Here is a 13226-nt window from a genome sequence, read left to right on the forward strand (position 1 = left end):
CCAGACAGGAGAGCTCTCACCACGTAAAACACAGGGTGACCTTTATTTCAAAGAAGTAAAGAACCCAACAAAGCTGATGTTCAGGTGCGCACTGAAATCCAAGCCCACACAGTGCACTCTGATGGGCAAATCGCTATTGAAAATGCTGGCCCAGCTAAGAGGATGCAGTCATCCACTCTCTTCTGGTGCTAGCAGCAACTGGCAGATATGGGCACAAGTTCATCTTGGCATTCAGTTATCTCTTGCACTTCTGATGGATGTGGGGTTGGGCAAGGAAAACTTCACATCCATGCCCTCCTTGCCACCTAAGAGTTCTGCACAAACACACTATAGGTTGTTGAGCCATCCATAACAGTGCTAGAGAACCAGTCTGCTAGAGAACCTTGGCAGTACCCCAAAAAAGAGTAGTCCTAATCCCTATCCTGTTTACTCTATACTGTTTAATTTAGAAGCACATTAGGCATCATAGCGTAGTTGCTACAAGATGTTATCTAGCTGATATCATTGTGGCATCATTTAGCCGAGATGTCACATCTATTTTCACTAATTTTAGTGTTCTCCCACTATCTTATATCTAAAGTCTTGACACTTTCCCCCAGTGCATCTTTCTGCCATCAACATTCCTTTTTATTGCTTGTTTCTATCTGACTTACCTGAATATGTGATGTGCTCACAGATCTTTCTCCATCCAATGATACAAGAAAATGAGTATTTTCTCTGAGTCAGCTTTCAGACTATATCCTGCTCTCTCCAGGTTTTCATTCTTGCTCCCCAGACTTCAAGTAGCACTCTCAAACTAAGTGCAAACGTGGGCAGATACAGGTTTTCACCTTTTCTCCTGTAATTGTCTTTTGGTCCTCCTGGTACACACCAATGTTTCACATCTGCTTTGCCTTTTGTTAGGCAATAGGCTGTTGCGCAGCTTTCCCACTTTATTTACCTGTCGAGTTTTCTGATCAAGCACCAGCCGCTCCCTACATAACCAACTCTTGCCCTTCAAGGAAAAAGGCAGTGCTCTGCAGACAGTTCTCTAAAGAAAGAAAACATTTCTTCCCTCTCCATCCTGCACGCAGGCAAAGCACTTCTAAAGTCCCAGGCTAAACCTTTAAAAAGAATCAAAATTCACAGACACTTGGTAATGCTGTTAGCCTCAAACTTCCACACTTACTTTCCTCTGATCAAAAAGACAGCCTATAGAGAAACAGAGCAATTGGTATATATCTTCTCATTAGTTTCTCCATTGTTTGAATTTTATTTTCATTACTAGCCCCCTATCCCAATTTTATAGTCCTCACTCTTTGCTTTAGAAGATAGTTTCAGATGGCATTTTTAAATTTCATGTGCTCCAGCTATCTGCTGCATTACTGAAACATACCTCTATTGTATGACTCACACAGACATGTTAGGGGATCAGGAAAAAAATGGGGAATAGAAAGGTATTGAAAAGAATTCAAAAGACTGAATTCTTCACCTCTCCCTTCACAAAAGGACCCCGCAGGCCTACATTACCCCAGCTGACTGCCTGAGCTGAACCTTAAAAAATTCTCCCTAGCAGACTTCACGACCTGCCTGTACAATCTATTTCAGTGTCAAGCCATGCCTGTACTTACTTTTTCCATTTAACCTAAGTTACCTTTACTGCAGTTTAAGCCTGTTATTTCTCCTCCCATCTGTCAATGAACAAGTTATTTCTTGCTACAGAAGCCCATGTTTGTGGAAACAATTTTCACATCTTCCTCCAGATTTTGAAGCACTCTGAACTTTCAGTGGCCCCTCACTCATCACGTTTTCTACTGCTCTGATCGTTCTTGCACCCCATTCTGCACACCCACCCCCTGCTCTGCCTCTGAGATGTCGTGCATTCCTGCTGAGGCCTTAAAAAGGCATTATATGCTTCCCATATCCTATGGGACCAGTTTCTGTGTATATACTAGAACACGACATTTGCTTTCTCCTAAATAGCATACAGCTCTTGACTCACATTCAAATTCTTATCCTCAGGAACACCACCCTTTCCTAAAGCAGCCAGGCATCCCTCCCTCCTGCTATGTGAAGCAGGTTACTTGGAACTAAGAGCATTCTTTCCTCCTGAGCTGCATCTTAAACTTTTACATGTGCTAACGTCACAACCAACCCTTGCTGGACCCATATGTGAAGCAGAGACTTTCAGAAGTCTAGCAAAAGTATTGATTGCACATTAAGCTTCAGCATGGCAGCTCGGGAATGAGATTTCACAGCTGTGTCAAGCCAAGCACTCATGTTTAAGGTTAGTCTCTGCATTTGGAGGGGAAAAAAAGGAAGAAACTTTGGGTTTATTCCCTGCCCATGCTTCAGAAGAAGTTCAAAACAAAACAAGTTACTTTTTAGTAAACCTCGCCTTCAACTTATTCAGAATCTCATACACCCTTTGTGTCACTGTAGCATGTAAAGTGGCACAGACAGTATAGAAAGAACATAGCACACTAGAAATTTCTTTGTGGGCAGAAATGAAATGTGGGAAACAGAATGTAGTGCCCTGGGCAAGTATCATTTAACGGCCAGAACCAGTGTGCTGAAGCAAAAGGCTTAGAGAGGACTCAGTATTACACATGAAAGGAAGCCAGACCATGGAGGGAAGACTGCTTATAAAAGAAAAAGGGTGCAGTTTCATTTTTGCAGCCGAAGACTGAGACATATAACAGCAACAAGTGTTCCCAAGCAAAGAAGGAAGGCCAGGTTGGATGGGGACCTGGGCAGCCTGGTCTAGTAGGTGGCAGCCCTGTTCACGGCAGGGGCTTGGAAATGTATGGTCTTTAAGATCCTTCCAGCCCAAGCCACACTATGGTTCTATAATCTCTACAAGCACACCTATATGATTTTTTCCCCTGCACCACGTAACCACGGCCTCTTGGTTTCCAAAAATGCAGAAAGCATACTTTAAGCTGACAGCACTGTTGTAGTTCTATGCTGTGCCCTGACACCAGCAGAGGATGGGAGGACTGGAGAGATGCATTGCAGCAGTCCTCATCCACTTGTAGGGACACCTCAGGAAGCCTTATATTTCTTCCACCCTGGAAGCAGAGTGAGCAGCCAGCAGCTGTCTCTCAGCCAAACCAGCCAGCCAGGAAGGAAGGGAGGAGGAAATGGCCATGGGGAAGCAGATGTTCAGAAACAACAGAGAGCAGAGAGAGTATCTTCTATAGGAGATACGCCAGCTTCTTGTGTTAGAAGCTGAGCTAAGCTTTGAAGCAGTAGATCCAGCTTCCAATTAATCTGCAGAGCCTGCAGCAAAGCATGTTCTAATAAGACACCAAGGAACAAATCTCAGCTCAACACAGCCATTGTCCTCCCAGACTTCACCTTATCTGTATAAAGATCATTAAAAAAATACTGCCTTGCAAAACTGTCATGCAAAATATCCCCACTGGGAAACTGAACTTGCTTTTCTTCATTTACAAATGGTTTTAATTAATGATAATGATAGCTAATGATATTTAATCACCTGTAAAAAAAAAAAAAATAAAATAAAAATCACTGTCACAGATGTCCTTGCAGATGAGAAGAACTCCAAAAAGAAGACACATCATTTTCTAAGACAGATGAAAACCCACCCCAACCCAGTGTTGCCCTCCCCTCCCAGCCTGCACTTGGGAAACCAGCTGGTAACCCAGGGTGCTCTGGGAGCAAAGGAAAGGAACAGCTCTGTCTACTAAGACAGCCTGCAGCTGATCTCAGGTTGCTAACCCAGGTGACAGCCTTTCCTGCCATTTAACCCATAAGTATCTCAGACCTTCCAAGCTCCTGCCTTTCTTATTTTGCCTTCTGCAAGGAGAGTTACATGAGAAATGGCCAAAGCTCACAGAGTTTCGAAGGAATTAGGGACCTTTCGGTGAGAAGCATCTTGCAATGTCTACAAAATGCTACCAGCAACACCACATAAGATCCAAAATACCTGAAAATCCTTGGAAAATTTGAATACAGATACCTCTACACTGAAACAAACAAAACAAAACAAACAAAAAAATACAACACAGTGAAAATAAAAGTAACAGAGAGTAGAAAAGGGAAGAAAATGGGGCAATTTATGTGTATCAGAGAAGCAGTAGCAGGAGAAGATGGAAAGGAAGGGAAAGAAAGGGACAACAACTCGAAAGCCACCTGCTGCTCACTGCGCTTGGCCCCAATCACTGCAGCAGGCCTTAAAAATCTGCTGTCTCTGTTCCTGCAAAGCTGAAATGCTTTCAAAAAAAAAACTCCTTTAAAATAAATTAACCCAACTGTAGAAGTGTCATGCTTCCTAAGTAATCTAATTCTAAATGTTTCCAATGCCCTACAAAGAAACATAGGGTAACATGGATGTGCCGTAACTTCGAAGTCTAGCGTGAATGTACCTGACACCACTGCCACACAAAAGGACTTACATTACAGATTTTTGCTGTTCTTTTAAATGTAGTATCAATATAACCACTGAACAGGTACAGTGCAAAGCAAGTAAAAACTTCCAACAAGAGGTAAAAGTAACACCAAATCACTCAGCACATACAGCAAGGTTACTCTCAGCCTTGCGAGCTCGTCCTATCTATGCTTTCATGCAACACTGAAGCAACTCATCAGAATTCCAGGAAGAAACTTTTCATTTCATCTTGAAAGCAATTTCCAGACTATTTTTTAAAATCAGAAACTGAAAATAAGACAGAGATATATTAAATACAACAGTAGAATTTGAAAATGACTGATAACAGAGCCCTTCTAGGCTCAGAAGCAGCAACTTTTTCTATTTTTACTACATTCTAAAAATCATAGAATCAGTCAAGCTGGAAAAGACCAAGAGGATCATCCAGTCCAACCACCAACCCATCTCCACCATGCCCACTAACCGTGTTCCTCAGTGCCACATGCACACTTCCAGTGATGGTGACTCCACTGCCTCCCTGGGCAGCCTGTGCCACTGCCTCACCGCTCCTTCTGAGAAGAAATTTCCCCTAATACCCAACCTGAACCACCCCCGGCGCAACAGATTTAGTGGGGAAAGTAAAATACTTATAAGTATCTTGTTACCTGGAGTTTAAATTGCAGTAGATCAGTACTTCCTACAGTAATTGGCTGTGGCTGTATCTTCCATTTTCTTCAGGAGGCAGGAAGGATGTTTTGTCTTATTTAAATATATATATATATAAATATTTTAATACATACAATCTTTAACATGTGACACTGTTAATTAATCCAGGAATTACAGGTTTTCCTTTTTTTTTTTTTTTTTTCCTACTTGAAATGCTTGTTTGTGCTTTAATTTAGTTTCTGACACTGTGAGGTACAGGTTTTGCTGTTTAGCTGAAGGTAAGACTACTAATACAAAAAAAAAAAAAAAAAAAAAGATGAAGGAGGAGGAAAAATACAAGCACATTACAAACTTATAAGACTGGAAGTACAATGGGAAATCAAAATTAGAAACGTAATTGTGATGGCAAGAGAAAACAGAACTCTCAGGGCACTTCCACTGGTTCTCCAATACCTCAGCTTTTATCTTGTTTTTAAATTGAAAGGTTACTCAGTTTTCAGAAGGTTTGATGACTATGGCAGCCATGATGAATGCTTCTTCTTACAGAGACAAAACAAACCAGATTTCATTTTCTTTGTATTTCTTCAATTTAGATAGACATGCAAGACGTCAAAGAAGATAAGATGCTACCAAACCAAAAGCAGCCCCGCAGTCAAGAGAAAGCCATTATCCCAGAAACTCAAAGCCAAGAAGTAACATTGGGAGGTAAGATATTAGGCTGGTGGAACTTTGTATCTTCTACCTTCTTTCTGTGCCAAATCTACCAGGACTCTACATTAAAAAAAGTCTCTCTCTGTCACACACACACACACACACACCATAATCTTTAGTAAAGTTGGATTTTAAAAGCTGCATTAAAAATAATAAAAACCTTTTCCTCCAGTTCAAAATTGAAGGTTATAATCTGCTGAAATTAAAAGCCATATGAAAGTGATCACAGAACACATGCTTATGTTTTCTGTGTTAGCCTACTAATACGCACAGTAGTCAGTGCACAGGGAGGCCTGGTTTGAGAGCTTTACAACTAAATTCAGATTAACACTCATGAAATCAATTGTTTAAAAATAAGTTGTCTCACTCTAAAGGACAGCCATGAAGCAGTCATTGGTAAGTAGTTGAGAGCAGAACGTTACCTGCAGAAGCTTTATTACTGCAAGTGACTCATTTAAGAGAGGAACTTGAGCTGAATCCAGCTTTTATCCATTTTTGCAATGCAGTGGCAATAAGAGAAATGGAACACAGTCAGAAAGGAGGCCTCGTTGGCCAGCCCCTTCCAAGTACAAGAATATATGAAAAACAAAGAGAACAATAGAAGCTGAATAAGGTCTTTCTCATTATCACACACTGCTTTATGACGACAGGAGACAGACAGGTAGATAGGTGTGGTCTACAACTACCTTTTACGTTATACTTTCACTTATCTACTTCGGCATTGTTTTGGCTGACTATTCCTGCCTGTTTAGTGCCTGTTGAACAAAGGATTGATTGTGATGCAGGCCCCTTCAGCACTCATGAGTATCGAATATAGCACGGTGCTTTCACAGGCTTTTGCAAATTGAACATAAAGTAGGAAAAAATATTCATTTCTTAAAGGTTCAAAATCTCCATCCTCAGTATTGTAGCACAAGTGAAGCTGAGACACAGACTTCAGTGGTAGAATGCTGTTTCAAGATGGCTCTCAGAGAAGATCCTTGGGTCTTAACACAGAAGCCAGAATCCTGGTGGATCTGTCCCTTCTCAAAATGCAGCACAGAGTCTGAGAATAATTTCAAGAAATACAATCCCTCTTTACATCCATTAATGCTAATTGGTCTGCAGCAGCTCTGTTTTGAAGTCTTAGCAGTGCCCAGCTAGACCTGCAAGGACAGCACTCCTCACAAGACTGTTTTTCTCAGTTCTCTTTTGCCAGAGTAAGGCAGAAGATCAGCAGTCTTCCCAGAGATGTGATGTGTCAGGATAGGTGGATATCTTCAGTCCTTCCAGCTTGCCTGCCTGCTGGATACGCCAACCAGCAACTGGTGGAAAAGCTGAGTTGTCTTCTCCATTCCTTCAGATCTGCATCTTGCCAGCTTTGACAAGTGAGAAGCAAATGATCTTCAATTTTTGCCTGTCCTAGAAGTTCCCCAACTCCTTGTCAGCGGTGGAAGTTCCATTTTCAAAACTATTTGCAGGCTCTAGGTTCCTCTTAAGTAGAAGAGAGATTTTTCTGCCACGCTCATCCAGAATGAAGGAAAAATGACATTTTACATCAAAGACCCAGAATACACCATTTGGATTTATCCACAACATGAGGAAGAAAAGCCTCTTCTGGATGATTTGCATATGGATTCACTGGCAAAATGATCTGGAAGAACGTGTTGATTCTTGCCCTTAAATGTGCAAACTTCAGATTGCCAGCTTTGGAAATACCTTACAAAAGCCCAATCCATTTGTTCTGTTTGCCTGTGACTCACATCAGCTAAAGAAAAATAGCTGAAAATGAAAGTGTAAAGGAAAAGCCCACGCTAAAACAATTTACTGAAAGTGACAACGCTTTCAGTATTGTATTTCAGTATCATATTTTAGTAGTCAACACTGATCATTAATTTGCACACTAGGGTCTGGTTGGGGCTGAAGAGTGACGTATTTCAGCCCAAGTGACAGATGTGAAGTTGCCAGCTTTTCGATCCCCTCCCACAGCTCCTAAGGCAGAGCACACAGGTTATGAAGCTGTAACTGGCCAAAAGCAACCTCAGTGTAAAACAGAACACTAGCCCTAAAAAATAATAAACTCACTGGGAAAAGACTGGTTTACAGCTGTAGAAAATGCAGGAGAAACACAGAGATGGACCAGCAGGTACTCAGTTTCGATGTGCCAAACAATTCTCCAGCATGTGGAAGAATGCAGCCTTTTACACACTGCACTTCAGATCAGTCCAATTTCTGCAGTTCCTTGCACTGTACCCAAAGAATTTTCCCTGCTTAGATTACCCAAGGATAGCATTTATCACCTGTAATCAGATTACAGAAGAGTTTCTAAATGCATACTGGATTTGTAAAAAGATTTCGGACTTACACAAATGAACAGATTTCAGAACTGGGTGGGGAAAGTTTGTGCAAACAGTTCAGAGGGTGCTCCTGAGAACATGCTTCATTTGGATTCACGAAGTGATACTTCCTCCAGGCCATGCATAAGGCTTTTTATTTTTTTTTTCCTTTAAGAGCAACTTCCCAGTACATTTACAATGCATACAAAATGTGTTGATTTATCTGTACCTGCAATGAACACGACATGCTCTTTTTATGTATGTATGTGGCATTTCCTCCTAAGAAAAGACTAGTTATGATAATTCAGCACAAGGTGAAAACACTCACCTAACTAGGACAATTGAGTTTCTGTATTGGGTTTGGGCATCTATAAACTACCACTGGCTTCATGTAGTAGCATGAATCTAAGACATACCATTGAATTATATTATTAGAACATCCCCAGTCTTTCATCTGCTCACTGCAGGGGCACCCACATCCATCCTTGTTCAGGTGGTGCATGAGTCAGATCAAGGTCAGCAAAAACAGAGAGAAATATCTCATTTTCCCAACCACATCCCCACAGATTTGTGACAAGAAGCCAGTTCTGACCACAGCAAGGAAGGACAGAGCAATTCATCTGTTCTCACCTATCCGAATGCTCAGTGACATTTCGGTACAAAATCCTGCAGGCAGCAAGGAGGATGTGGAACGGAAAAGCGTAAGGAGACTGCAGAGTGCCTGAGCTCCTTCTTCAGAGAAGCAATTCAGATCAGAGCTTCCCTCGAGGTGACATGCACCACATACAGAGCACAGAAGTCTCACAGGATGTTCTTCATCCATGCGCAGATCTCAGATCTCCTGCATGAAGCCTTTTAACACTCAAAGATTGGTTAGGGTCTGTGCTGTTTTTTCTTGAGATCCATCAGGAAGATCAGTACACCTCAGCAATAAACCAAGCTACAAATAAAAACACACGATGAGGAGGAATGCTGACAACAAACCGCACAGAATTTATGTGACAAAACCAATAATGTGTTATGAAGGTAGGCATGTGAATTGTGAAGCAACAGACGTTCCACCTAACTAACATGTATTCAAAACAAAACAAAAACACCCCCAAAAAACAGAAAAACTTCCTTCTCCAGAGGGCGTTGAGTGCAGCTAAACTAGGCTCTTGTTCCAACAGCTCCAGAAAGCAGTTTCTATTTCTTCCTTTCTCAAATAAAACACTGATGAAAAAGAGGAAGACCAGCACTGGGAAACTGAAGGCAGTCTCTATGATCTGAGACTTACTCTGGCACTGTAGCATTCCAGTACACAATTGCTTTATTGTTTCCCCCCTGTAATGCCATAGACATTAGTAGCACAGACATTATCTGTAGCAACAGACACTACAGTGCAGCATTAGTAGGGCAACACAGGTACAAATCAGTGGTGTATCACATCTAACCCTCCCCATAAAGCTTTCAAAAATAAATAATGCATCATAACCAAAAGAAAAAGATTGAGAATTTTATTTGTACTTAGCACATACAGGAAAGATCAAAACAAATATTAAAAGACAGCATTTGTAAACAAATATACTTTACAAAAAGATATACACTATCAAATTTGCTCTGAAAAAAAATGCATGGTTATAGCTGTTTATAAATGTATATTTAATCAAAATCAAGTTTAAAAATTACTTCACTTTCAAATATCCCATATAAAGACTTATTCATTTCGACAACTTCAGAGAGACCACAGACGTAAAGCCAAGATAAACACGTGAGTGAAGATGGCACTGATTCCCAGTTAAAAAAAATAAATCGGCAAGTGATCAAAATGCCAGCCAGTCTATTTAAAGAACTAGGTTTGTAAAATATATATTCAACTCTTCAAATGTCTACCTTAAAAAAATAGAACTATTTTACTGGATCATCCTCCTCTTGTCCTGTGCAACCTACTGTAGGGAATCGGCTTTAGCAGAGGGCTGACTAGATGGCTTCCAGAGGTCCCTTCCAACCCCTACAATTCTGTGATTCAGTATGATAAGCTGTGGTCTTGAATCCATGCACTGAAGAGCTATCAGTAGGTAGCTTTATGCAATTGTGTCATTCATTTTTGTAGTCACATTAAAAATAACAAGACAGCAGCACCCTTATAGCAAGGATTCATTTTTAACATTCTTGCACGTATAGCAGCAGGTACGGTTTTGGGAGATGCCATTTATATAATCACTTAGTCAAAAAGTGAAAAACATGCTCTATAAACTTTATTACAGTGTTCTTTCCCAGTGTTCAGCAAGCACCTCTAATTCTGCTGTAGAATACAAAAATTAAAAGCAAAAGACACCCAAACCTACGACTACCTCAGCAGGCTCCCTTTGGTGGCGTGCCTTAAGTCATTTTAACTGCCAGCATGAAATCTGATTTCTTTTTTTCTCCCTCCAGTCTCCTATTTGCACATCAACTAAAAGACAAAATTTTTCCAACTTCATCTATTAATTTGAGTCAAAAGAAACAAGATAATAAAAATCATCAAGGCTGTAATGGCTAACCTTCAACAGCAGACAGAGGATCACAGATTCAAAAAGTAATGTAGAATGTAAATCCCCAGAAATATTTCTGTTCCTGGGACACTGAAAATTCTTACCAGCTTTCACAAAGGCTTTTTCAGGATTTTTTTCTTTTTACAAAGACATGGAAAATACTTTTCCCAAGAATGTCCATGAACACTAAACAAGAATGGATGTACATAAAAAGATGTACGTAAAAAGACACACACTTCATTCACAATACACTTTGAACATACGGCAGACAGACAAGGACCATGGAATGCAATGATCGTCTAAGATGGCAGGTGAAATGAAGATGACTTTTTCAGAGAGTCGTCATGAGTTTATCTTGGTACACCATACTTTTGACTTCTCCTAAATTCTTCTGGTTCTGTTCTTGAATATATCGTAAACTGCTGTCCTCTCCACTTGTGGGGGGCTTCCAATATGGCCTGTCATCATGATAGGATGGCCTGTACCATTTGCACAGGCATTGGTTAGTGAGAGATGGAAGTAAACTTATGAGTGCTACACAGCAACATGAGTTCATCCAGCAAATGCTAAGCATACATACACTGTGATGGACAGCTACCACAAAGGGAAGAACATGGTGACAGGTCTCATAAGAATCTATTCATGCAATTGGGAATCTTTAATTCACTTCAAAGGGCCTTGAATTAGAGCTAAGCCATTTAAAAATCTCTGTTCTCAAGTGTTGTGCACCAATGATCCTGAATCCCAGAGAGATGGTGGGGCCATAGGAAAGCATACATGAGTACAACAAACAAGTAAAATAAATCATGCAAAAAAGTTCAACTCATGAAAAAAATATCCCTAAGGACTAAAAAAATTTCAAAAGACAATCCTATTAAGAATGAAAATTGCTCTTCCATAAATATTGCCACTCACTCACCACTGGTGCAGTTAGTTATGCCAAAGCAGCAGCCAGTAGAATACAGTCCATTCTGTTAAGATGAATACCTACAGCCTGTAGGTAGTACAGGTGTTTCCATAGGACTGTGTGCTGAAACTTGCAGAAGTTTGAAAATAACTTTTTTTCCTTGTTTGTTCATCACTTACTGGTACTATGTATAAACTATATAAACTATAAAGAAATACTTTAACAACACATTTAAACATTTGTATTAAATTGGAAGAAAAATTGTAAGCACCTTTTCTAATGAGTTTACAGAAGAGTATTTAAGTATCCTTTTAGAATTGAAAGCCTAGATATGAAAATGTGATTGTTCATATTTCACTGGCCTTAATCTTCACCCTGGCAGCAGAGGTTGGAGAGGGGGGGGAGATTGTCTGCACACTTTATAGTACATTATTGTGTTTATTTCAATATTGCTTTGCTCCAAGGTTAACTATTTGGCTTTAAAATGCATCATGAGTGACAAAATCTTTAGGATTAAAAAAAGAAAAGTAAAATAAAATTAGCAAAACCTCAAATGACTTATAAAATTATTAACTTCTCTCAATACTTCCTCTTTGGTAACGTAAAATTGGATATTGGATATTTACAATCACAAACAAAAGTCTGGACATGAAAACCCTAAAGCCAGGAAGGATCTTGAACACAAAGTACAGGCAGAATTAATTATTCAATTTAAACAGTCTTCTGTTTCCGGCGTAATTTTCATGTATGCTTTACTGTTTTATACCAGGAATTCTGGGATGACAATGAGCATGCCTGCTTCTCTGCCTAATAAGTACTTGCCTTTTTCCTACGTTCTCAGATTCAAACTCAAGCTAAATTGCCTTTTTATCCATTTTAAGCTCATCGCTTCCAGAGCCCACCACACCAAGAACAAAGTCTAGCTATCTGATGTAAGCATACAGAAATTAAAAGGTAAAATCAACAGAAGTAAAGATTAGGCTGTTGGTACTTTCAGTCAAGATGGTAATTATTTGCCAAAAATATCCTGAGCAGCGTAGAAAGGTTATTCTTTATTAGGACAAAATAGCAGCTAAATTTTAACACGTGTATGTGCACAGACACATATCAGCTGTGTCTCCACCTGTGCATTCCACCAAGATGGTTCAAGCCTAAATTGAATTTCTTCCAAAATTCATTTTCACTTCATTTCTCCCATTAGTAGTTTGCCACAAGGTAACACAACAGGAATATTTTTGTGATATAGTTCTAAGAAATTCAAAGTTCTAAAATAACTGAACTAGTATCAGTAGAGAGTCTGATATTATTCCATGTACACATTATTTTTCCATGTATATTTCAGCAAAAAATGAAAAAAAGAAGTTCTGTAATGCAAGAAGCTGTTCACTCATTTATATTTCTAATTCCTATTTGCTTTTCACATGCAAAAAATCACCTGATATGTCCACCAAAGCTTCATACTGATAGATTAAGAAAGAAGTAATCTTTTCCATGAAGGTTGCTTACCTTACATTCACAGGTGTATGTGGGTGCCAGTGTGGCTGAGCAGGATGTATATTAGGATGATACTGTGGCTGCAAGTGAAAACATTAAACCTGGTTAATAAAACCATGTAAAAACTCCTTGATCATTTCAACTTCCTATTTTTTCTGAAATCATGAAGAATATGCTAGCGGCATGCTAGCCCTAAAAAATCCACTCTTTCAGACCTTCTTCCATGCCATTTAGCACATGTACAAGAC

At 39.7% G+C, this 13226-nt stretch overlaps 1 protein-coding gene across 3 annotated transcripts in view; it reads right to left on the minus strand.

Annotated features, from left to right (window-relative positions):
* EPB41L4B (erythrocyte membrane protein band 4.1 like 4B) overlaps positions 1-13226 on the minus strand; it is a 166839-nt gene that overhangs the window by 71794 nt on the left and 81819 nt on the right. For 2 of the 3 annotated variants that reach the window (XM_042868648.1, XM_042868647.1), the window contains exon 15: positions 12991-13058. In XM_042868648.1, the coding sequence (XP_042724582.1) occupies positions 12991-13058 (68 nt within the window). Of the gene's footprint in view, positions 1-9546; positions 11057-12990; positions 13059-13226 lie in introns of those variants that run through there. The other variant, XM_042868649.1, reaches the window with a different exon arrangement.

The sequence above is a fragment of the Lagopus leucura genome, unplaced genomic scaffold (genome assembly GCF_019238085.1).
Source record: "Lagopus leucura isolate 7727_CA_CO unplaced genomic scaffold, USGS_WTPT01 Super-Scaffold_100002, whole genome shotgun sequence".
NCBI lineage: Eukaryota > Metazoa > Chordata > Aves > Galliformes > Phasianidae > Lagopus > Lagopus leucura.